The following is a 23571-nucleotide window of genomic DNA, read 5'->3' on the forward strand; positions in this document are numbered from 1 at the left end:
AATGGCATGGTGAGCAAAAAAACGATGGATTTAGGCCCAGATCTCTGTACTGGGGTGAATGTATGACATTGTTCTGCATTCTGTCCATCAATTGTTGTTTTTGCATTTGTCACCCCGAGTGGGAAGGGTATGCTCAGACGTGAGTCCCTTGCTCTCCATGCCAATGGAATCAAGCTATCCTGGCTGACGAGGGCTGAAAGCCCGAAACCGGTCCTAGGATGCTTGTTTCCAGTCCAGGGAGGACCTGGCTTGGCAGTTCGGGCTGGACTGTTCCCATGGGGCACAGGGTCAAGACTGATTTGCATATGGCTGGGTTCAAACTGGAATGGCATGGTGAGCAAAAAAACGATGGATTTAGGCCCAGATCTCTGTACTGGGGTGAATGTATGACATTGTTCTGCATTCTGTCCATCAATTGTTGTTTTTGCATTTGTCACCCCGAGTGGGAAGGGTATGCTCAGACGTGAGTCCCTTGCTCTCCATGCCACTGGAATCAAGCTATCCTGGCTGACGAGGGCTGAAAGCCCGAAACCGGTCCTAGGATGCTTGTTTCCAGTCCAGGGAGGACCTGGCTTGGCAGTTCGGGCTGGACTGTTCCCATGGGGCACAGGGTCAAGACTGATTTGCATATGGCTGGGTTCAAACTGGAATGGCATGGTGAGCAAAAAAACGATGGATTTAGGCCCAGATCTCTGTACTGGGGTGAATGTATGACATTGTTCTGCATTCTGTCCATCAATTGTTGTTTTTGCATTTGTCACCCCGAGTGGGAAGGGTATGCTCAGACGTGAGTCCCTTGCTCTCCATGCCACTGGAATCAAGCTATCCTGGCTGACGAGGGCTGAAAGCCCGAAACCGGTCCTAGGATGCTTGTTTCCAGTCCAGGGAGGACCTGGCTTGGCAGTTCGGGCTGGACTGTTCCCATGGGGCACAGGGTCAAGACTGATTTGCATATGGCTGGGTTCAAACTGGAATGGCATGGTGAGCAAAAAAACGATGGATTTAGGCCCAGATCTCTGTACTGGGGTGAATGTATGACATTGTTCTGCATTCTGTCCATCAATTGTTGTTTTTGCATTTGTCACCCCGAGTGGGAAGGGTATGCTCAGACGTGAGTCCCTTGCTCTCCATGCCACTGGAATCAAGCTATCCTGGCTGACGAGGGCTGAAAGCCCGAAACCGGTCCTAGGATGCTTGTTTCCAGTCCAGGGAGGACCTGGCTTGGCAGTTCGGGCTGGACTGTTCCCATGGGGCACAGGGTCAAGACTGATTTGCATATGGCTGGGTTCAAACTGGAATGGCATGGTGAGCAAAAAAACGATGGATTTAGGCCCAGATCTCTGTACTGGGGTGAATGTATGACATTGTTCTGCATTCTGTCCATCAATTGTTGTTTTTGCATTTGTCACCCCGAGTGGGAAGGGTATGCTCAGACGTGAGTCCCTTGCTCTCCATGCCAATGGAATCAAGCTATCCTGGCTGACGAGGGCTGAAAGCCCGAAACCGGTCCTAGGATGCTTGTTTCCAGTCCAGGGAGGACCTGGCTTGGCAGTTCGGGCTGGACTGTTCCCATGGGGCACAGGGTCAAGACTGATTTGCATATGGCTGGGTTCAAACTGGAATGGCATGGTGAGCAAAAAAACGATGGATTTAGGCCCAGATCTCTGTACTGGGGTGAATGTATGACATTGTTCTGCATTCTGTCCATCAATTGTTGTTTTTGCATTTGTCACCCCGAGTGGGAAGGGTATGCTCAGACGTGAGTCCCTTGCTCTCCATGCCACTGGAATCAAGCTATCCTGGCTGACGAGGGCTGAAAGCCCGAAACCGGTCCTAGGATGCTTGTTTCCAGTCCAGGGAGGACCTGGCTTGGCAGTTCGGGCTGGACTGTTCCCATGGGGCACAGGGTCAAGACTGATTTGCATATGGCTGGGTTCAAACTGGAATGGCATGGTGAGCAAAAAAACGATGGATTTAGGCCCAGATCTCTGTACTGGGGTGAATGTATGACATTGTTCTGCATTCTGTCCATCAATTGTTGTTTTTGCATTTGTCACCCCGAGTGGGAAGGGTATGCTCAGACGTGAGTCCCTTGCTCTCCATGCCACTGGAATCAAGCTATCCTGGCTGACGAGGGCTGAAAGCCCGAAACCGGTCCTAGGATGCTTGTTTCTAGTCCAGGGAGGACCTGGCTTGGCAGTTCGGGCTGGACTGTTCCCATGGGGCACAGGGTCAAGACTGATTTGCATATGGCTGGGTTCAAACTGGAATGGCATGGTGAGCAAAAAAACGATGGATTTAGGCCCAGATCTCTGTACTGGGGTGAATGTATGACATTGTTCTGCATTCTGTCCATCAATTGTTGTTTTTGCATTTGTCACCCCGAGTGGGAAGGGTATGCTCAGACGTGAGTCCCTTGCTCTCCATGCCACTGGAATCAAGCTATCCTGGCTGACGAGGGCTGAAAGCCCGAAACCGGTCCTAGGATGCTTGTTTCCAGTCCAAGGGAGGACCTGGCTTGGCAGTTCGGGCTGGACTGTTCCCATGGGGCACAGGGTCAAGACTGATTTGCATATGGCTGGGTTCAAACTGGAATGGCATGGTGAGCAAAAAAACGATGGATTTAGGCCCAGATCTCTGTACTGGGGTGAATGTATGACATTGTTCTGCATTCTGTCCATCAATTGTTGTTTTTGCATTTGTCACCCCGAGTGGGAAGGGTATGCTCAGACGTGAGTCCCTTGCTCTCCATGCCACTGGAATCAAGCTATCCTGGCTGACGAGGGCTGAAAGCCCGAAACCGGTCCTAGGATGCTTGTTTCCAGTCCAGGGAGGACCTGGCTTGGCGGTTCGGGCCTGACTGTTCCCATGGGGCACAGGGTCAAGACTGATTTGCATATGGCTGGGTTCAAACTGGAATGGCATGGTGAGCAAAACAACGATGGATTTAGGCCCAGATCTCTGTACTGGGGTGAATGTATGACATTGTTCTGCATTCTGTCCATCAATTGTTGTTTTTGCATTTGTCACCCCGAGTGGGAAGGGTATGCTCAGACGTGAGTCCCTTGCTCTCCATGCCACTGGAATCAAGCTATCCTGGCTGACGAGGGCTGAAAGCCCGAAACCGGTCCTAGGATGCTTGTTTCCAGTCCAGGGAGGACCTGGCTTGGCAGTTCGGGCTGGACTGTTCCCATGGGGCACAGGGTCAAGACTGATTTGCATATGGCTGGGTTCAAACTGGAATGGCATGGTGAGCAAAAAAACGATGGATTTAGGCCCAGATCTCTGTACTGGGGTGAATGTATGACATTGTTCTGCATTCTGTCCATCAATTGTTGTTTTTGCATTTGTCACCCCGAGTGGGAAGGGTATGCTCAGACGTGAGTCCCTTGCTCTCCATGCCACTGGAATCAAGCTATCCTGGCTGACGAGGGCTGAAAGCCCGAAACCGGTCCTAGGATGCTTGTTTCCAGTCCAGGGAGGACCTGGCTTGGCAGTTCGGGCTGGACTGTTCCCATGGGGCACAGGGTCAAGACTGATTTGCATATGGCTGGGTTCAAACTGGAATGGCATGGTGAGCAAAAAAACGATGGATTTAGGCCCAGATCTCTGTACTGGGGTGAATGTATGACATTGTTCTGCATTCTGTCCATCAATTGTTGTTTTTGCATTTGTCACCCCGAGTGGGAAGGGTATGCTCAGACGTGAGTCCCTTGCTCTCCATGCCACTGGAATCAAGCTATCCTGGCTGACGAGGGCTGAAAGCCCGAAACCGGTCCTAGGATGCTTGTTTCCAGTCCAGGGAGGACCTGGCTTGGCAGTTCGGGCTGGACTGTTCCCATGGGGCACAGGGTCAAGACTGATTTGCATATGGCTGGGTTCAAACTGGAATGGCATGGTGAGCAAAAAAACGATGGATTTAGGCCCAGATCTCTGTACTGGGGTGAATGTATGACATTGTTCTGCATTCTGTCCATCAATTGTTGTTTTTGCATTTGTCACCCCGAGTGGGAAGGGTATGCTCAGACGTGAGTCCCTTGCTCTCCATGCCACTGGAATCAAGCTATCCTGGCTGACGAGGGCTGAAAGCCAGAAACCGGTCCTAGGATGCTTGTTTCCAGTCCAGGGAGGACCTGGCTTGGCGGTTCGGGCTGGACTGTTCCCATGGGGCACAGGGTCAAGACTGATTTGCATATGGCTGGGTTCAAACTGGAATGGCATGGTGAGCAAAAAAACGATGGATTTAGGCCCAGATCTCTGTACTGGGGTGAATGTATGACATTGTTCTGCATTCTGTCCATCAATTGTTGTTTTTGCATTTGTCACCCCGAGTGGGAAGGGTATGCTCAGACGTGAGTCCCTTGCTCTCCATGCCACTGGAATCAAGCTATCCTGGCTGACGAGGGCTGAAAGCCCGAAACCGGTCCTAGGATGCTTGTTTCCAGTCCAGGGAGGACCTGGCTTGGCAGTTCGGGCTGGACTGTTCCCATGGGGCACAGGGTCAAGACTGATTTGCATATGGCTGGGTTCAAACTGGAATGGCATGGTGAGCAAAAAAACGATGGATTTAGGCCCAGATCTCTGTACTGGGGTGAATGTATGACATTGTTCTGCATTCTGTCCATCAATTGTTGTTTTTGCATTTGTCACCCCGAGTGGGAAGGGTATGCTCAGACGTGAGTCCCTTGCTCTCCATGCCACTGGAATCAAGCTATCCTGGCTGACGAGGGCTGAAAGCCCGAAACCGGTCCTAGGATGCTTGTTTCCAGTCCAGGGAGGACCTGGCTTGGCAGTTCGGGCTGGACTGTTCCCATGGGGCACAGGGTCAAGACTGATTTGCATATGGCTGGGTTCAAACTGGAATGGCATGGTGAGCAAAAAAACGATGGATTTAGGCCCAGATCTCTGTACTGGGGTGAATGTATGACATTGTTCTGCATTCTGTCCATCAATTGTTGTTTTTGCATTTGTCACCCCGAGTGGGAAGGGTATGCTCAGACGTGAGTCCCTTGCTCTCCATGCCACTGGAATCAAGCTATCCTGGCTGACGAGGGCTGAAAGCCCGAAACCGGTCCTAGGATGCTTGTTTCCAGTCCAGGGAGGACCTGGCTTGGCAGTTCGGGCTGGACTGTTCCCATGGGGCACAGGGTCAAGACTGATTTGCATATGGCTGGGTTCAAACTGGAATGGCATGGTGAGCAAAAAAACGATGGATTTAGGCCCAGATCTCTGTACTGGGGTGAATGTATGACATTGTTCTGCATTCTGTCCATCAATTGTTGTTTTTGCATTTGTCACCCCGAGTGGGAAGGGTATGCTCAGACGTGAGTCCCTTGCTCTCCATGCCACTGGAATCAAGCTATCCTGGCTGACGAGGGCTGAAAGCCCGAAACCGGTCCTAGGATGCTTGTTTCCAGTCCAGGGAGGACCTGGCTTGGCAGTTCGGGCTGGACTGTTCCCATGGGGCACAGGGTCAAGACTGATTTGCATATGGCTGGGTTCAAACTGGAATGGCATGGTGAGCAAAAAAACGATGGATTTAGGCCCAGATCTCTGTACTGGGGTGAATGTATGACATTGTTCTGCATTCTGTCCATCAATTGTTGTTTTTGCATTTGTCACCCCGAGTGGGAAGGGTATGCTCAGACGTGAGTCCCTTGCTCTCCATGCCACTGGAATCAAGCTATCCTGGCTGACGAGGGCTGAAAGCCCGAAACCGGTCCTAGGATGCTTGTTTCCAGTCCAGGGAGGACCTGGCTTGGCAGTTCGGGCTGGACTGTTCCCATGGGGCACAGGGTCAAGACTGATTTGCATATGGCTGGGTTCAAACTGGAATGGCATGGTGAGCAAAAAAACGATGGATTTAGGCCCAGATCTCTGTACTGGGGTGAATGTATGACATTGTTCTGCATTCTGTCCATCAATTGTTGTTTTTGCATTTGTCACCCCGAGTGGGAAGGGTATGCTCAGACGTGAGTCCCTTGCTCTCCATGCCACTGGAATCAAGCTATCCTGGCTGACGAGGGCTGAAAGCCCGAAACCGGTCCTAGGATGCTTGTTTCCAGTCCAGGGAGGACCTGGCTTGGCAGTTCGGGCTGGACTGTTCCCATGGGGCACAGGGTCAAGACTGATTTGCATATGGCTGGGTTCAAACTGGAATGGCATGGTGAGCAAAAAAACGATGGATTTAGGCCCAGATCTCTGTACTGGGGTGAATGTATGACATTGTTCTGCATTCTGTCCATCAATTGTTGTTTTTGCATTTGTCACCCCGAGTGGGAAGGGTATGCTCAGACGTGAGTCCCTTGCTCTCCATGCCACTGGAATCAAGCTATCCTGGCTGACGAGGGCTGAAAGCCCGAAACCGGTCCTAGGATGCTTGTTTCCAGTCCAGGGAGGACCTGGCTTGGCAGTTCGGGCTGAACTGTTCCCATGGGGCACAGGGTCAAGACTGATTTGCATATGGCTGGGTTCAAACTGGAATGGCATGGTGAGCAAAAAAACGATGGATTTAGGCCCAGATCTCTGTACTGGGGTGAATGTATGACATTGTTCTGCATTCTGTCCATCAATTGTTGTTTTTGCATTTGTCACCCCGAGTGGGAAGGGTATGCTCAGACGTGAGTCCCTTGCTCTCCATGCCACTGGAATCAAGCTATCCTGGCTGACGAGGGCTGAAAGCCCGAAACCGGTCCTAGGATGCTTGTTTCCAGTCCAGGGAGGACCTGGCTTGGCAGTTCGGGCTGGACTGTTCCCATGGGGCACAGGGTCAAGACTGATTTGCATATGGCTGGGTTCAAACTGGAATGGCATGGTGAGCAAAAAAACGATGGATTTAGGCCCAGATCTCTGTACTGGGGTGAATGTATGACATTGTTCTGCATTCTGTCCATCAATTGTTGTTTTTGCATTTGTCACTCCGAGTGGGAAGGGTATGCTCAGACGTGAGTCCCTTGCTCTCCATGCCACTGGAATCAAGCTATCCTGGCTGACGAGGGCTGAAAGCCCGAAACCGGTCCTAGGATGCTTGTTTCCAGTCCAGGGAGGACCTGGCTTGGCAGTTCGGGCTGGACTGTTCCCATGGGGCACAGGGTCAAGACTGATTTGCATATGGCTGGGTTCAAACTGGAATGGCATGGTGAGCAAAAAAACGATGGATTTAGGCCCAGATCTCTGTACTGGGGTGAATGGATGACATTGTTCTGCATTCTGTCCATCAATTGTTGTTTTTGCATTTGTCACCCCGAGTGGGAAGGGTATGCTCAGACGTGAGTCCCTTGCTCTCCATGCCACTGGAATCAAGCTATCCTGGCTGACGAGGGCTGAAAGCCCGAAACCGGTCCTAGGATGCTTGTCTCCAGTCCAGGGAGGACCTGGCTTGGCAGTTCGGGCTGGACTGTTCCCATGGGGCACAGGGTCAAGACTGATTTGCATATGGCTGGGTTCAAACTGGAATGGCATGGTGAGCAAAAAAACGATGGATTTAGGCCCAGATCTCTGTACTGGGGTGAATGTATGACATTGTTCTGCATTCTGTCCATCAATTGTTGTTTTTGCATTTGTCACCCCGAGTGGGAAGGGTATGCTCAGACGTGAGTCCCTTGCTCTCCATGCCACTGGAATCAAGCTATCCTGGCTGACGAGGGCTGAAAGCCCGAAACCGGTCCTAGGATGCTTGTTTCCAGTCCAGGGAGGACCTGGCTTGGCAGTTCGGGCTGGACTGTTCCCATGGGGCACAGGGTCAAGACTGATTTGCATATGGCTGGGTTCAAACTGGAATGGCATGGTGAGCAAAAAAACGATGGATTTAGGCCCAGATCTCTGTACTGGGGTGAATGTATGACATTGTTCTGCATTCTGTCCATCAATTGTTGTTTTTGCATTTGTCACCCCGAGTGGGAAGGGTATGCTCAGACGTGAGTCCCTTGCTCTCCATGCCACTGGAATCAAGCTATACTGGCTGACGAGGGCTGAAAGCCCGAAACCGGTCCTAGGATGCTTGTTTCCAGTCCAGGGAGGACCTGGCTTGGCAGTTCGGGCTGGACTGTTCCCATGGGGCACAGGGTCAAGATTGATTTGCATATGGCTGGGTTCAAACTGGAATGGCATGGTGAGCAAAAAAACGATGGATTTAGGCCCAGATCTCTGTACTGGGGTGAATGTATGACATTGTTCTGCATTCTGTCCATCAATTGTTGTTTTTGCATTTGTCACCCCGAGTGGGAAGGGTATGCTCAGACGTGAGTCCCTTGCTCTCCATGCCACTGGAATCAAGCTATCCTGGCTGACGAGGGCTGAAAGCCCGAAACCGGTCCTAGGATGCTTGTTTCCAGTCCAGGGAGGACCTGGCTTGGCAGTTCGGGCTGGACTGTTCCCATGGGGCACAGGGTCAAGACTGATTTGCATATGGCTGGGTTCAAACTGGAATGGCATGGTGAGCAAAAAAACGATGGATTTAGGCCCAGATCTCTGTACTGGGGTGAATGTATGACATTGTTCTGCATTCTGTCCATCAATTGTTGTTTTTGCATTTGTCACCCCGAGTGGGAAGGGTATGCTCAGACGTGAGTCCCTTGCTCTCCATGCCACTGGAATCAAGCTATCCTGGCTGACGAGGGCTGAAAGCCCGAAACCGGTCCTAGGATGCTTGTTTCCAGTCCAGGGAGGACCTGGCTTGGCAGTTCGGGCTGGACTGTTCCCATGGGGCACAGGGTCAAGACTGATTTGCATATGGCTGGGTTCAAACTGGAATGGCATGGTGAGCAAAAAAACGATGGATTTAGGCCCAGATCTCTGTACTGGGGTGAATGTATGACATTGTTCTGCATTCTGTCCATCAATTGTTGTTTTTGCATTTGTCACCCCGAGTGGGAAGGGTATGCTCAGACGTGAGTCCCTTGCTCTCCATGCCACTGGAATCAAGCTATCCTGGCTGACGAGGGCTGAAAGCCCGAAACCGGTCCTTGGATGCTTGTTTCCAGTCCAGGGAGGACCTGGCTTGGCAGTTCGGGCTGGACTGTTCCCATGGGGCACAGGGTCAAGACTGATTTGCATATGGCTGGGTTCAAACTGGAATGGCATGGTGAGCAAAAAAACGATGGATTTAGGCCCAGATCTCTGTACTGGGGTGAATGTATGACATTGTTCTACATTCTGTCCATCAATTGTTGTTTTTGCATCAGTCACCCCGAGTGGGAAGGGTATGCTCAGACGTGAGTCCCTTGCTCTCCATGCCACTGGAATCAAGCTATCCTGGCTGACGAGGGCTGAAAGCCCGAAACCGGTCCTAGGATGCTTGTTTCCAGTCCAGGGAGGACCTGGCTTGGCAGTTCAGGCTGGACTGTTCCCATGGGGCACAGGGTCAAGACTGATTTGCATATGGCTGGGTTCAAACTGGAATGGCATGGTGAGCAAAAAAACGATGGATTAAGGCCCAGATCTCTGTACTGGGGTGAATGTATGACATTGTTCTGCATTCTGTCCATCAATTGTTGTTTTTGCATTTGTCACCCCGAGTGGGAAGGGTATGCTCAGACGTGAGTCCCTTGCTCTCCATGCCACTGGAATCAAGCTATCCTGGCTGACGAGGGCTGAAAGCCCGAAACCGGTCCTAGGATGCTTGTTTCCAGTCCAGGGAGGACCTGGCTTGGCAGTTCGGGCTGGACTGTTCCCATGGGGCACAGGGTCAAGACTGATTTGCATATGGCTGGGTTCAAACTGGAATGGCATGGTGAGCAAAAAAACGATGGATTTAGGCCCAGATCTCTGTACTGGGGTGAATGTATGACATTGTTCTGCATTCTGTCCATCAATTGTTGTTTTTGCATTTGTCACCCCGAGTGGGAAGGGTATGCTCAGACGTGAGTCCCTTGCTCTCCATGCCACTGGAATCAAGCTATCCTGGCTGACGAGGGCTGAAAGCCCGAAACCGGTCCTAGGATGCTTGTTTCCAGCCCAGGGAGGACCTGGCTTGGCAGTTCGGGCTGGACTGTTCCCATGGGGCACAGGGTCAAGACTGATTTGCATATGGCTGGGTTCAAACTGGAATGGCATGGTGAGCAAAAAAACGATGGATTTAGGCCCAGATCTCTGTACTGGGGTGAATGTATGACATTGTTCTGCATTCTGTCCATCAATTGTTGTTTTTGCATTTGTCACCCCGAGTGGGAAGGGTATGCTCAGACGTGAGTCCCTTGCTCCCCATGCCACTGGAATCAAGCTATCCTGGCTGACGAGGGCTGAAAGCCCGAAACCGGTCCTAGGATGCTTGTTTCCAGTCCAGGGAGGACCTGGCTTGGCAGTTCGGGCTGGACTGTTCCCATGGGGCACAGGGTCAAGACTGATTTGCATATGGCTGGGTTCAAACTGGAATGGCATGGTGAGCAAAAAAACGATGGATTTAGGTCCAGATCTCTGTACTGGGGTGAATGTATGACATTGTTCTGCATTCTGTCCATCAATTGTTGTTTTTGCATCACGCACCACGCGGCAAGCGAAATTCAAATAGCCCAAAAGACGCTGAACCTGCCTGAGCTGAACTTTTTTCTTGTCAATGATCTCCAATAAAAATGACCTAATCTCATTCACTTTAGACGCCGGCAACCTAGCCACCATAAATTCTGTGTCAATTTCAATACCTAAGAATGTAAGTTTGGTACCAGGACCCTCAGTTTTTTTCCGAGCCAAAGGAACGCCGAACTCCTCAGCCAATTGTTGGAAAATGTTCAGGCATCTGTGGCACTGATGTGTCTGAGCTTTGCCAATAAACAAGAAATCATCTAAATAGTGACATACCTGTTTGTGACCGCTTTTTTCCGAAAAACACCACTGAAGAAAAGTACCGAACAACCCATTGGGAGGACTCTGTCAATGTAAAAAGAATCATTGAAAAACATGCCCAACAGCTCAAAATCTGATGGGTGAATGGGCAGTAAACGAAACGCTGACTGGATATCACATTTAGCCAGTTCCGCACCACTCCCAGCTGTGCGTACCATCCTCAGGGCATCATCAACAGATGTATAAGACACATTGGAGTCTGACGGGGAAATGAAGTCATTAATAGACTGACCCTCCGGCCACGATAAGTGATGGATTAGTCTAAATTCACCTGCCAATTTTTTGGGAACCAAACCCAACAGAGATATCATCAAATTCCTCAAAGGACAGTGCTTAAATGGACCTGCTATCCTGCCCTCCTGTATCTCCAAATCCAATTTCTTCTGCACCACTTGAGGCAACTCCCTCGCCGATTTTAAATTGTCAGACCATCTATTATAACGGGGACCCTGATAACCTATCTTAAAACCCTCCTTGAAACCCCAATAGAGTTTTGAAGCTGATACCGTATCAGGATACCTTTCCAACCACTGTGTCATGACCCATAACTTAATTGGGGTATGAGCCCTTTGAGATAAACTGCGGAAAAGCTCCCCTACCTCTTGGTGATTTTCCCTGATCCCCAAACCTTTGGTTGCCAAAACACTGGATGATGGCATGTTTCCCACCACACTGTGAACATTCGTGCATAAACCTGCAAAATTGCCTGATGCAGGAACCTCGATTAAAGTTCCAACAGGATACCGTAACTGGTAGTTGTCCTCTTCCCACAACACCCGCCCCAAATTGGGCGGGGCGAGGCAGAAAGGGCCGATAAGTAATTGGGAGCCCGCTTGAAGTATGCGTTGTCGCAGCCGTCTGAGACAAGGACATCCACTGAAGCCACAGTTCCTGATCCACATCCCCCCAAGGCTTATCATGGAAAAGACTTACTCTAGCCCTAAACTCCTCATCATAGTTGAGCCATGCGAACCCCCCGGACTGTAAATGTGCTTTGCGTATGATATCAATATACTTGCAACAGCCCTGTCCTGATGTTTTTCACAATAGATGCTTGCATAAATAAAAAATGCTGCTGTCCAATTTTCGATATTTTTTGGAACCCTAGGACGCCTCGAAAGCTCCCACTCTTCTTCCTTGGACCCCTCATTTGCTTGAATATCCCTATGAAGGAGCTTGAATACGTCTACAAATTCGTGGTCCCAAATCCTCTTCTTAGTTTTCTCAGCCAAATGCGTACCCAGGGGCATGGACAAACCCATGTAAGGTAATTTTTTGTGCATGGGGTGAACAGCACCTGAAACTTGCCCAGATGAGGATTCAGACCCATCCAAAACCTGTTTATCAGTGCTAACCTGTTTATCAATGCTTGGCGCCTTATTTGATCCCACAGCACTTGAACCCACTCCCACCTGTTCTGCAGATTTATCAAACGCCTCCCCTGCCCCGCAACCCGAACCTTCCTTCACTGAGTCATCACCCACCCCCACTGAACGTACACTAGGTTTGTCTGTCAAAGGTTGCGGCCACGAAGACCACCACTGCGGCCTACCTGATGTCAATTGAGTAGCCCGCTTCTGGAACTCCTGAGGATCCTCTCGCCGTTGTTGCCCCCGAAGCCGTTCCTGCTCCGCTGTCTTGCCCCCTCGTGACCTCTGAAAAATACTAGCAACAACAGTTGACCCCGACCCCTTTGGAACCGCTAGTTGTTCTTGACGCATAGCTCTTGCATCAAAAATCCCTTCATCAAATAGAAAACCTTCATGTATATTTTCGTCCACCAAACCTTGACCAGCATATTCCTCAGGTATGACCAAATCATTATTACTCCCACTCGGCATTTCCCCGTCTCCCACCCCGCCATCATAACAATCCCGATTGGTCACAGCAAAATCCGCCTTTGATCCGCTCTGTGACACAACCCCCTTACCAACAGCCACGCCATGCTTTGCCTTCTTGTACTTGGACACGCCGCCGCCATCTGCGGGACCTTGTAAGATGAAGACTTCCAGCCGCTCGCGCCAGACGCCGCTAGCAAATTACCACCATCCCGAAACTGCGTAGCACTGCCCGTTGCCGAAGATGGAGTGGCATGATCCACCCAGACCCATTGCCCTCGACTTGGCCCTAATGCAGAGTCAAAAGTAAACTGTGAGAAACAAGGAGGAGAACGAGATTCCGGTAAAATAGATTCAAAACCTGAAGAATACCCAGGAGGTTCAGAACATGACGTAGGGTATATATTGTGAGACAGTTAGTCAGCACCATCCAAATCCTGAACCTCCTCAAACGCTGAGTCTTTTAAATCAACAGCTAAAGTGTTGATATTGTCTTGTAAATATGAGTTGACATACTCCCCAGGCGGGCCCTTAGGCACCGGGGCCAAAAGCACCTCAGGAACGGCTCCCTCCCCTGCAGTACCCTGCACCGGAGCAAAATTATCGTTCGTATTATTGTGCTTTACCTCTGCCAAAATTTGCCCCCCCTCACTGTCATCACCATTGTCACTAGAATAATCCACCAAAACAGCAGAGCGTCCCTCAAAAGACACAGGAGGCGCAATATTAATGGAAGACATTCTTTGAAAATTAGCAATGCTTGTGAGCACCTTGCCAAAAACGTGCGCTCTCTTAAAAGCTGATGTAGGTGCCGGCAAAACCAAATTTTCCTTTACCCCAATGTCATAATAACCCCCCCTCCCCTTGCTTGACAGGGAACTTGCTGTAGTAAGGCTTCTGGAGGTAGTACCACCCCTGCTCTGTACTCTCCTCCTAGCACGCCCCATGCGGAGAGAAGATACCGCCCTCAACTGACCTGAAGACTTGTCAGGAAGCGAGTGACATCTGGTAGCCTGTGACCTGCTGGCTCCGCTGCGACGCGCCACACGACCTCTATGTTGCAGCGTCGATGTTTCCACCTCGGCACGACCCACAGCCCCTTGCGACCGGCTCTTCGCAGGTAAACAAGCTGCCACTGCTTCCGAGACTCCTTGATCTGCCATCCTCTACGGGCGTCTCCCCACCGCCGCTAAAACTGACGAAACACCAGGCTGCAATAGGTTCTCACGACCTGCGTCATAAATAATGCGCAATGCCTCCTTCACAGCCTCTGACTCTGCCATCCTGAAGCAAAGCCTGAAGAAAAAACACGCCAAAACTAGCAGAAATGAGGAAAATTGGCAAGGCTTGTGTCCCAAAAACGACAGCCTCACAATCTCCTCACAGAAAAAAAACACAGTTTTCCCTAACTGCTGCCTGCTTTGCTCGTGCTGCTAAGCCCCGCCCCCTGCCTGCCTAGAGCCCTCACGCGCTGTGTGGACTGTTCCACTGCGCGAAATTCCCCAAGGGGACAGCTGCTCATGCAGCGATCCCCTTGGGACCCCATAAAAAATGGGCTGCTGCACTAGTAACCGGCAGGGTTTCCACGATACTTATCTATGCACCATCTTATAATCGCTTAGGTATCATGTATCTGATATGTTGAGGCATAACACACCAAGAAATGCTCCTAGTTTTACTAGTTGGATTTCAGCTAGGGGTAATTTTGTAATTATCTCTGCCGTTTTAGATGGTTTATAATCGAATGGTATTTTTCAATCCAAGTATTTGGTCTTGCTGGAATGGGTACTGTATACCTGTACTCTATCCAGTATCAATGTCAGGAGCTGCCTCAAGCAACACTTAATCCAGGCGGGGGAAGGCACTTCTCATCCTTGAACAATAGGACTCCGTCAGTCTCCAGTCTCACCTATTTCTACCCACAGGCGTACAGCATTCAGCCCCGCATCAAGCATATCTGCTTCAAGCCACACTGCTGCAGAGGTTCCAAGAGAAAACACGTGCAGCACATGCCAGAGTGGGTATACAATGCTCCTCATTGAACCCTTACGAACCCTCTTGTGGTTGAATGGGCAGTCTGGACAAAATGTCTGTCATGGCATTCTTTTTCTCAGAAACACATTGAACTTCAAAATTGAATTCCTGTGAGCAAGACGTCAGTCTGGCAGTAACTGGAAAGGCATTCCAGCCTCCTTCTGATGATAGTATTCCCACTACAAGCCTTTGTTCCGTTTTTTTTTAAATCAAAAACGTGTAGTTCTCATCAGAGTTATTTAGCCATGTAATTAACAAATCCCATGTGTATTTTAGTATTAATAATTTTGATTAGTATACATGCAACAGTCGTTTAATAATATTATAATTAATAGATTATATAATTAGTATTTTCATGCAAAAATAGAGGAGGTATACAAAATTTTGCACCACCTGCTCCATCAATATCATCTTGGAAGCTCCATGCCCTTAAGCATGTTGTACAAAATGCGCTAAAACACTAGAGCAGTTCAGGCAACCCCGAACAGCATTCTTGAGCACCTATAACAGGTTCATTGTTTTTCACTTTCCCTGAGAGTGCCCTCCTCCTTGACCACACAATTGTTAATACAACAAACACCCCCACACTTATAATCCAATTTCCTTTCACTAACAGTTTTTAGCCACCTCTTGGACTGTTCAATTGCTGTGATGGTGGAGATGGTATCCTTCAGACTAGGGTCACCTAGCATCCATAACTGCTCTTGATTTGTTTTGCTTTTGACATTAACAGCTATTCGGTCTCTGAGTTGCTTTTCTCACCTACCTCATCTCATCTAATCTCAATCTCATCCTCATCCTCAATCTCATCCTCAATATCAACCTCCAACTCAATCTCATCTCTCAGTTGAACAACAGGAGCACATCTGACCACAAGTGAAACTCCCACCATCACCTGTGCCAGGCTTTGGGTTAATGATTGTACTGCTAGAACTAATTTCTTGGCCTACCTGACATATGGCTGCTGCCGTTAGGCATCATGTTACCCACAACAAATGGCGCTTATTTGGAAGTTGCTACTAGCATGCTTGAACAACTTCCTGATGGCAATGAGAATCACAAGTGCCAACTTCTGTGGTGCACTGGGGCCTGAGCCCTAGCTTTTTTTCAGCTGAATTCAAATAAATTGATGAACTGGGATATTGATCCAAATCTACTTAATCTCTTAGTAGAGAACTATTTCATCTCATAACAGAGAACTACACAAGGATACCTGGGTAAGAGTTAAACTGATCTCCACAAACATCCTGTCACCATAAATGTATACCTCATACTGCCATAAACAAGGCTGTATTTTAGACCTGTTATTGTTCTTGCTGTACATCTCTGACCTCCCGAAGTATTTAGATGGCCTCCCTTCAAACCTTAGCAGTTATGGCATCACTCGTCTGGCATATGCTGACAATATTGTCATGCTCTCCTGAACCGCAAAAGCAACGATGCTTCAGCTGTCCAATGTCAATGCCTACAACCTAGAAAATGACTTAAATGTCAACTTTGCAGGACCAAACGTTGTAACATTCAACAAAAAAGTAAAACCAATGGCTTGGGATCCGGGAAACACAATTATAGAACAGTAATACAGCTATGCATACTAGGGGAGTAAACATTGAGTTTGGACTTTCCTGGTCAGCTTGTTTGAAAATCAAGAAGCAAAATTTGATTGAAACTGCAAAAGCTCTGAGATTGTTTTCAAAGTGCTATGGAGGAAGAAGAATAAGTCAATAAAGAATGGGTCTAACATCAAAACTAAGCCCTTTTTTTATTATATTCATCCTTGGTATTTAAACAAAAACTATTAACACAGTTAAAATTAAATGGTATGCAAAATATTCAACAACTTTTGAAACTGCAAACCTCGACCCTGCAAAGTAAGATAAGGCTAGAACTAAACACACAATCTTTACAAAGGTTTCATAACGCTTCAATAGTGAATTACTTATTTGACTGTGTTAATGCCAACAGCCTCACCATACAAGGAGTAATTCTGGAGGACTTGAAACAAAACAGATATAAAAATTCTAACCTCAACTTGGATGACATTAGTAAAGTAATTTAACATCACAATCCTCAAGCTTTTGAAATGCTGTCATCTATGGCCCAAACTGAATGGAAGAACCTGGTAAAACAAACTGAAATTGAATTGCCAAACTTGGGATTTGAAGTCACTATTTAATTACAAACACAGCAACTTACTAAATAAATCATAGCTCAACTTCAAGCAACGTTATCTTGATTCCAACCTAGAAGCTGTAATGTAAAGAAAATTCCTGAGATTCTACATCCCTTCGGCTCAGGTTGAGAAATCTTGGAATCTCATTCTCAGGAACAACAACTCTTGTCATCTGTGTAGTTACACATTTGAAACTATTGATCATATCGTATGCATTTGTCCTAAATTGGTAAATTTGCACAAATACTATCTTCAAAAATTCTTTGTTGAGTCAAATATCAGAACAAATAAAGAAACAGTTGAATTTTGTTTTACTAACCAAATGCCCTCATTCATAAGTGTATTAATAAGATTTTTAGATTTCGCTTATAGTCTATTAAAGATTAAGGGCCCTATTTCGATGTCAGACAGAAAGCCTCCAACCACTGATTAACATTCTGACTGCCGAATTACAACTTTTGCGGTTGGAGTGTAAACCGGCTGGGCAAACCAACTGGCTTCCGACAGGCCCAATAAGTTCATCGGCCAGTCGGAAACCGCTCATAATCCCTTAAGGACAGCATTTCCACCCTCGGGTGGTTATGATGTTGGTTTCTGACAGCCTTTCCATGTCAGCCTTTCCCACATAGAAAGGCTGTCAGAAAGTGACTTTGGGGCCCCCAGCAGGGCCCCCTTCTCCCCTGACCATACAGTTGTTGCCCTATCCCTGCACCCTGTAGCAGACACCGTGAGGTTCTGCCATACGGTGCAGGGATGTGCAAAAAAGTCCCTTTTACAATGGGAGCTTGTCCTGCGGGCAGTTTCGGATTGCAGCACAATCTCCCATTGTAAAATGGAAGTTTGCAACTGCACCATGTGCGGTCGCGTCCTAGTTACGATGTCGGGACCACCGACCAACATCGTAATGAGGCCCTAAATGTTCTAACCTAGAGTCCCACTACCATTAAAAGCAGAAGTATAATTTGATTGTCTAACAGCTCAAAATCCTAAAGAATTTTTTTTTAGAAAGGGCTCAGGTTTAGAGTCCATTAAGGGCGAGTCTATCGGCATAGGGCGAAGTAATACGAAATTAATTGGTTCATAAAGAAATTGAGTCCATCTGATACTGACTGTAGCATTCAGCAAGGCAGTCCAAAAGTAAAATTATGGTTCTTAAAGAGCATCTAAAATTGATAAGCATTGCGTCCTCGATCAAGGGGAAAAGAAAAAGTCTAGCACTGCTCCGCCTCTGGGGTTTCTTCTTTTATAAAGTCTCTAACAAAGTCCTGGTTTTGTAGCATCACACCACCCTAGAAAGATTGTCATATGTTCGGATTCACATAACGTCACCTAGGATACTCTCAACAGTAATATGCTTTCCCATAATAGTCATGAGAAATAGGAGATTTGAAAGTCCACATAGACCTCACATCGGTGAAAAGGAAATACAAAGTTGCCATTTAGAGCAACAGCTGAATACCTGTTCTTACAGGAATAATTCTCTGTGAACATTGAAGAAACATTTAGGAATGTTGAAAAGTTATATGTGTACTGAACCCAATAATGCAACATTCACTTGCTATTAAAGACCCATTGTATTAGGTCAAGACACATGTCAGCATTAGAGAAAGCACATTTGGAAATAACCCTTTAAGTTGGCATACCACAATTATATGAAATAAAGTCTAAATTAATATCAAATATAATGCAAATACATCATTTGAAGTAAGAAATAAAGTAGAAATTTCACCACATGTTATTCGATAAAAATAGCTAAGCTTAGAAATACCCTACTACCCCAAATGTTTCTCAATGTTCATGTAAGTATATAGTTTTCTAAATTAATTCTACAAAATTAGTTTGTCACTTTTCATTAACTATACCATCTCCAGTATTATAATGCAAAGTTTCAAGTTCATACCATGTTTCTACACATTTTTGAACCGACTTTTCTACATGGCCACTAGGCCACTCTATTAATACAACATGAATTCATCAGTAAACATTAATAAATAACATTTTCATAAGTATTTCTCATTAGTGCAACTCATTTATATGTATTAGTATTACTTTGTATGTGTTTACAGTGCTTCTACTACTCTTGTCTCTGTTTCATGTGTCACTGTCTCTAACATGAGCAAAGTGTTCTTTCAGCTTTTTGTGTCTTTCATCAGTAAATGTGTTTTGTATTATGATTTTTAAAAAATTGCATCATCACATGGATGGATCACCCCTATCTAGCTTTTATAGATCCCAGCCCTGGACTTAGGTCTAAAAATGTATTTCTTCTATTTGCCATTGCTATTGACACATCTTGGGAAAAGAAGAACTTATGACCAGACCAGAGCATTTGCTTCTGTTGCTTGGCTGCAAAAAGGACTTTCATTAGATAAGTAAACTGCAGAAACAGAACTATGATACCTCTAGCTTTAAATTACCACTTTGAAGAAGTGGTCTTCGGGCCTATGTGATGGGCTTTTTGAATAATGAGAGTAGAAATGTCTGTCAGTCCAACAATCTTAGGGATTGAAGATTTCAAGAAAGAGTGCATGTCAGATCCTTCGACACCTTCAGGTATTCCATATATTCCCATTTAGAAACACTTTTGGAGGGACCAGGCAATAGTTTATTTACTTCCCCGAAGTTGCTTGATATGATTCCTAAAGGGGAGCTGTCCCACTGACATAAATTCCCCTTTGCAATTCATATACAACCCCTTTTGAGGTGTCGATATCTGGTCACTGGGTTGCGACTGCAATTGTGGTTGTGAAGCATTGATATATTAAATTGTGATTCCCAAATGGGGTAATGCTGTTTGTTCTACACCCCTCCTAATTAGGTCTCAAAAGCTCTTACTGTGTATGGGAAATCTGTGCACCTCAGAATCACCTGAAACAATATTACTCCCCTCCCACTTGCCCTGGTATACTGCCCTGGGCAACCCATATATGACAGCCTCATGCACTGTAAAACTGTGTTGTGCAGTTTGAAACCCTGCTTTTATGCAAATCACAGGCTTAGAGGCTGCAAAACACCTTCGTACATGAGGTTCTAGGATTAAGAAAACTGTAAAGATAACTTGGAGGAGTGAGTGAGTTTGTTGCAAGAAGCAAAAATTACATTAACCCAGTTACTGCCCCCGAAAGAGTGAAGTGGAGCTAAAACACCAACCTTCATCAATGGGACCGTGAAGGAGTTTACTATGAGCAGACAAGATTTTGTAAGGAAACCGCCATGGGTGAGGCACAAAGATATAATTTCCTTTTTTGTGTTGGCAAGATACTGATTATCTGTCTTATCTGGCTAAGGACATATATTTGATAACACTAAGCCCGCAGATGCTTTGGATGGCAATTGACACCTTTGGAGGTTCTGTGTGATGTGATAGTGATAGAAAAATAAAATATCAGGTTGATGTTTAATTACATGAGGGTTTAGTAGCAAAATAGGTCGAAGTGGGGAGACATGTCATTGCAAGCAAGCTTCCTGAGGTTCTGGGGGGGGGGGGGGGTTGAAGGCTGGAAGATATAGGCATGACTGAAGGTCTGTTATATACAGTGGTCGGCAGATGAAAGGAGGAAAAGGTGGATGACCAGGAATGGAACAGGGAAGGTCACCTTGCACATGGGAATGTATAGGTTTGTTTATGGTGCATGGAAGGTATACTTTCCCCATCCATTAGTCCAACTTTCAGGTTCACAGTTTATTTTGGCAAAAGATGATTTGTTCTTTTAATGCCTCACTTCACCTTCGCGGTAAAAGTGGACCTTTTACCAACTGGCTAGGTGCCTCTGTGGTGTTTTGCTTCCCAAACCTATCCTCTACAGTACTGGCCATGTGGCAAGAATGGGAATGGAGGTGTTCCACCTAAACACTTTTCCAGTCTGTGTGTGTGCCACTGCCCTCACTGTTGCTGTCAAGTTTCTTTCTGATCAAGAATTACTCAACCCTTGCTTCCTCTCGCTCCCAGGTGCTTGTGAAGGGACTCTAGCCTGTTCAACCTGCCATCTCATATTCGAACAGAAGATCTATGACCAGTTGGACCCCGTCACAGACGAGGAGATGGACATGTTGGACTTAGCATACGGACTCACTGGGACGTAGGTGGCACCTGCCTAATTGTTTGTGGATAAACGTCTCTAGACCTTTGTGGGAGAGTTTACTTTCATGATGGGATGTGGTTTGGGGAATAACCAGAAGAGAAAAAAGCACTGACAAACCTAGTAGATCTAGTGGTCTGGTTTTTAATTTGTCTCTAGACACAGGAAGGTAAAGGCATTGCTGGAACAGCAGGTAACATAAATATAGTGATACATGTTGATATTGTTGTGATGCAAATTCAACATAGAGTGTTAAATATTTGTATTAGTAGAAGATTTTCCCATCACTCTATAATAAGTAAATGGTCAGATTTGCACCATCACTCAGTAATTGTTACTACATTTTCAGATTTTCCCTTAACTTGTTTTCCAGAGTGCATGGTCTGATTTGCATCAGCACTCAGTGACTCCTAGTAAATGTTCAGCTTTGTACTATAGTTCCTTAATTCACCATGGAAGTTCAGATTAGCATTACCGTTCATTAATTCCAAATGCGGTTCCAGATTGTGTAATCTGGAACTGTAGTCAGTAATCCTTGTACATGCTCAGATTTACACCTTCAGTCATCAAATACTAGTGCGTGCTCGGATTTGCACCATCGCTCACGAATTTACTACGTGCATGTTCAGATTTGCATCATCAATTGCCAATCCTTATTTAATGTTTAGTTTCTTAATGATGAATAAATCCCAGTGTCTTCTCATTCTCCCCTCCTGTGTCTAATTATTAGTTCTTTCATCCTGAAGAAGGGCAGCGGCAGAAGGCATATTTATGCACATTGTCTCCTCAGAACCCCAAGCAGAAGTGTCTTTTGAAATCCCGTCTATTGCGCTTCAGCCACTTAACTCATTTAGAGTGTTAATGGACCTGCTGTCCTGACATCCTTCACTCGCAATACATCCTTCACTCGCAGTACAACGTTCGCTTGCAATACATCCTCAACTCGCAATACATCCTTCACTCGCAATACATCCTTCACTCGCAGTACAACGTTCGCTTGCAATACATCCTCCACTTGCAATACATCCTTCACTCTGAATACATCCTCCACTCGCAATACATCCTTCAATCTGAATACATCCTTCACTCGCAATACATCCTCCACTCGCAATACATCCTCCACTCGCAATAGATCCTCCACTCGCAATACATCCTTAACTCGCAATACATCCTTCACTCGCAATACATCCTTCACTCGCAATACATCCTCCACTCGCAATACATCCTTCACTCGCAATACATCCTTCACTCGCAATACATCCTTCACTCGCAGTACAACGTTCGCTTGCAATACATCCTCCACTTGCAATACATCCTTCACTCTGAATACATCCTCCACTCACAATACATCCTTCACTCTGAATACATCCTTCACTCGCAATACCTCCTCCACTTGCAATACATCCTCCACTTGCAATACATCCTTCACTCTGAATACATCCTCCACTCGCAAAACATCCTTCACTCTGAATACATCCTTCACTCGCAATACATCCTTCATTCGCAATACAGACCTTTTTGGCTGCAGCATCTGTTGACCATCCTGCAGCTCTTTCTGTCTTCGCCGTTTGTCTTTCCGTTTAAACTTACTCCTACGACTACACTTACATTTCTCTGCACCCCTGGTGGAGCCTCCTACAGTGGGATTTATGGGTGTACACCTATTAACCAAAGGAGTTGGGCTGCTGCTGCCTTTTCCATGTAAGGACTATTTGAAGTCCGAGCCTTAAAGTCATTGCTTGAGTCTTACTCCGTTAGCTGGCATCTTCGGAGACCTCATTGTATTTCTTACAGTTGACGTGCCCGAGGATGTGCCTGACTTGCTTCACCCTTAACTGCAGAATGTGAACAGGGATTGGCGTCGTGGGGTCAAGACTAGTTTGCATGACTCCTTTCAGAGTGCATGCCATGCTGTACAAATGCCTTGCCTAGCCTCACTTCACCTAACCTAACCTGTCATGTATATCCCCTATGCTGTTTTTATTGTTAATATACACCGATGAAGCCCACCATCTGCCATGTTTATGGTGTCACTCTGTCTTCAGGTACCCTTGGATATAACTTGTTAAATGTTGCCATCACATACCTGGGTCTACCTTACTGTAATGCAGATGTTTTTTAATTTTACAAAGCTTAAGCTATCCAGTACCCAGCCGTGCGGAAGGTGTGCTGAATTAATACTTTTCAGTATTAGACTCGTATTCTGAATTTGGGAGATAATGTCTTGCACAAACAGGAGATTGTTCAGGAATTTAAATTGAGGGGCATATTTTCTAACACTTTGGGCATGGTTTGCATCACAAAAGTGTCGGAAACTGGCACAAAGTGTAAAATTGGAATTTACTTTCCAGGGAACAACGTATTTTCTGCTGGAACCAGAGGGTGTACCGTTGTTGGATGTTGATGTAAAGCCCTATCTACTAAAAAGATAGACAGGCCTTTGCACCAGAAATGTAAACCTCCTCAAGGCAGGCATAACCTGGCAGAAGCGTTCTCTTTTCTCCAAATGTTTCCATCTTTGCCTGTGTGCTGGACAGTACAGCACACATACAGACATGGGACATTCTGAAAGTAGGTGTAGGAATAGTATTTTGTACTGGAATGTTAC

At 46.7% G+C, this 23571-nt stretch overlaps 1 protein-coding gene across 1 annotated transcript in view; it reads left to right on the forward strand.

Annotated features, from left to right (window-relative positions):
* LOC146829593 (adrenodoxin-like) overlaps positions 1 to 23571 on the forward strand; it is a 106743-nt gene that overhangs the window by 77653 nt on the left and 5519 nt on the right. The window contains exon 3 of the mRNA XM_085608291.1: positions 20834 to 20963. Within this exon, the coding sequence (XP_085464417.1) occupies positions 20834 to 20963 (130 nt within the window). The remainder of the gene's footprint in view (positions 1 to 20833; positions 20964 to 23571) is intronic.

The sequence above is a fragment of the Triturus cristatus genome, chromosome 5_2, assembly GCF_964204655.1.
Source record: "Triturus cristatus chromosome 5_2, aTriCri1.1, whole genome shotgun sequence".
In the NCBI taxonomy this organism is placed as follows: domain Eukaryota; kingdom Metazoa; phylum Chordata; class Amphibia; order Caudata; family Salamandridae; genus Triturus; species Triturus cristatus.